Below are 2,284 nucleotides of genomic sequence, written 5' to 3' on the forward strand. Positions count from 1 at the left end.
TACGAGGATGGATAAAGTAACTTATCATACCCAAAATCATATATGGTGGATAAAGTAACTTTTTTTACCCAAAATCATATATGATAGGTTAACTAACTCATTTCGATTCGAGAGATATACATATTTTAAGGTTTTGATATTCCGGATCACTTTTCTGCGACCCACTCTGCATCAAGAGCTAGGGTCCCAATCTTTTCCTGGGGCCTTGCCTCAAATGTTTGTTGATATCTCGGTTCAATAAAATTCTCATTTTATTATTAAAAAATAATAATAAAATTGGTATGATCGAACTTTCTTTTTTTTTAAAAGCCCATCAGGATACGGATTTTCTGAAGTTTCCACGTCTGCTTTGGAATTCCATAAACTGCTATTCAATCCAATAGTCCATCGAAACATAACCATATTCATGCCAAAATAAATTTTTTTTAAAAAAAACATCTAATAAGTTCAAATTTAAATTAAAAAAAAAAAAAAAGAAGTAAAGCTTCTTCTCTTTTCAAAGAGGCATGGCTCACCGAACAACAGAATTTTCAAGTACTTCACTCGTCCATCGGAGTAGGTCCACTAGATTGATTTGCGCTGAATCTCTATCTTCCCCACGCCTCATCCATCGTATGAAATCTTTGAGATTGATTATAAAATCTCTATCTTCTCCTTGCACGTTCATGATATTTATTAGAACTGAATCTTCACATTCCCCTTGCATGTTAGCCCCACCCCGCCTGTTTTCGACTCGTCCCGCAACATATTCAAGCACCACACTCATCGCTTGTATGACTTCCGAGGTGACAGGGATATCATCTGATTCTATATTCTCTTCTTGGGTGTCTTCATGGAGTCGCCCTGCCGGGCCCCACCTGGGATTCTCACCCATCTCCACCTCAAAAGACTCATCTGATCTCGGTTGCACCGCTAACCCTAACTCCTCATAGGCTCGCTTGCTGTTCCCACTGCGGCTGTAGATCTGTGTAAGATCCATCTCCGTCAGATCTCTTCTACACACCGGGCATGTGTGTCTTTCCTTCGACTGGACTATGGTGGATTGTATCCATTGGTTGAGACAAGGCCAGCAGTACAGGTGGCCACATGATGTGCGGATAGGATCGCTTGCTGTTTCCAAACATATGTTGCAGTCGGAACAGCTCATATCTTTATTGGATCTTAAAGATGATTCGAAAGATGTTGCAGTCGGGTGAGAAGAGCAATGCAATTGCGATTCAATGGGAGGGATGTGGTTTTATAGTTTCTAACTCGTATGGAAGTTTCCATTCTTACAAGGCGGCCGGATTGGGTGTTTACCCGCCTTAATCGGCGTTTCTCTCACCGTGGGACCCATGATGATTGTTTTGTATATCCATGGCGTTCATACGTTTTGGAAGATCATTTTAGGGAATTTTTTTAAATATGGAGTAGATCCAAGTCTCAAGTGGACCACACCACAGAAAACAGTGGTGGTTGAATGCTCACCATTAATTTTTTTTTAAGGCCCACCGTAATTTTTATTTTCCATCCAACGTATTGACAAAGTTATGGATGAAAGGAAAACACAAAAACCAGTTTGATCCATGACTTTTGCGATCCAGGAAGTTTTTAATGGTGGGTATTAGATCCTTATTGTGTGGCCCACTTGAGATTTGGGTCTGCTGTATTTTTGATATCATACCCTAAAATGAGGTGGAAAAACTGATAGACGGCGTGGATATACAACACGTAAATCAAGGTGGGCCCCACGGTTTGGAAACACCCACTAACGAGTTACCGGGTAACACCTAGTTCGTCTGCCAGAATTCGAAGCGTGAATGAATACGGCAAGTTTACCGCACACCGCCGATCTGGCTGTTGCGACCTCCGAGTTGTACGAACGGTTCAAAAGAGATCAAAGCTACGTGGCCATCAAAATGATGTATTTATTATATCCACACCGTTCATCCATTTGTCGAGATCATTTTAGAGCATTAAGCCAAAAATGATTCATATCCAAATCTTAAGTCGACCACACCACAAATAGGAGTGGGACAATGATTCTCACCTTAAAATATTCATATGGACCTTCATAACGTTTATTTTCTGTCCAATATGTTAATAAGGTCACACGGACCGATGATGAGTAAAAACAAATATCATATAGATCCAAAACTTATGCAACCCCAAAAGGGTTTCAATGGTAGACGTTCAATCCTCCACTGCTTTTGTCAGTGTGGTCTACTTGATCTTTGGATCTCTCTTATTTTTTGGGTCAAGCCTTACTATGAGCCCGCCAAATGGAATGACGGTTGGGATATAA

At 40.5% G+C, this 2,284-nt stretch overlaps 1 protein-coding gene across 1 annotated transcript; it reads right to left on the reverse strand.

The window, feature by feature from the left end:
• Nucleotides 1–511: 511 nt before the first annotated feature.
• LOC131226982 (E3 ubiquitin-protein ligase RMA1-like) lies at nucleotides 512–1,254 on the reverse strand. The gene has a single exon (XM_058222671.1). It carries the CDS (start codon nucleotides 1,145–1,147, stop codon nucleotides 512–514), a length of 636 nt encoding a protein of 211 aa, XP_058078654.1. The 5' UTR covers nucleotides 1,148–1,254.
• Between the last annotated feature and the right edge of the window lie 1,030 nt (nucleotides 1,255–2,284).

Source organism: Magnolia sinica, chromosome 15, assembly GCF_029962835.1.
Source record: "Magnolia sinica isolate HGM2019 chromosome 15, MsV1, whole genome shotgun sequence".
Lineage (NCBI taxonomy): Eukaryota > Viridiplantae > Streptophyta > Magnoliopsida > Magnoliales > Magnoliaceae > Magnolia > Magnolia sinica.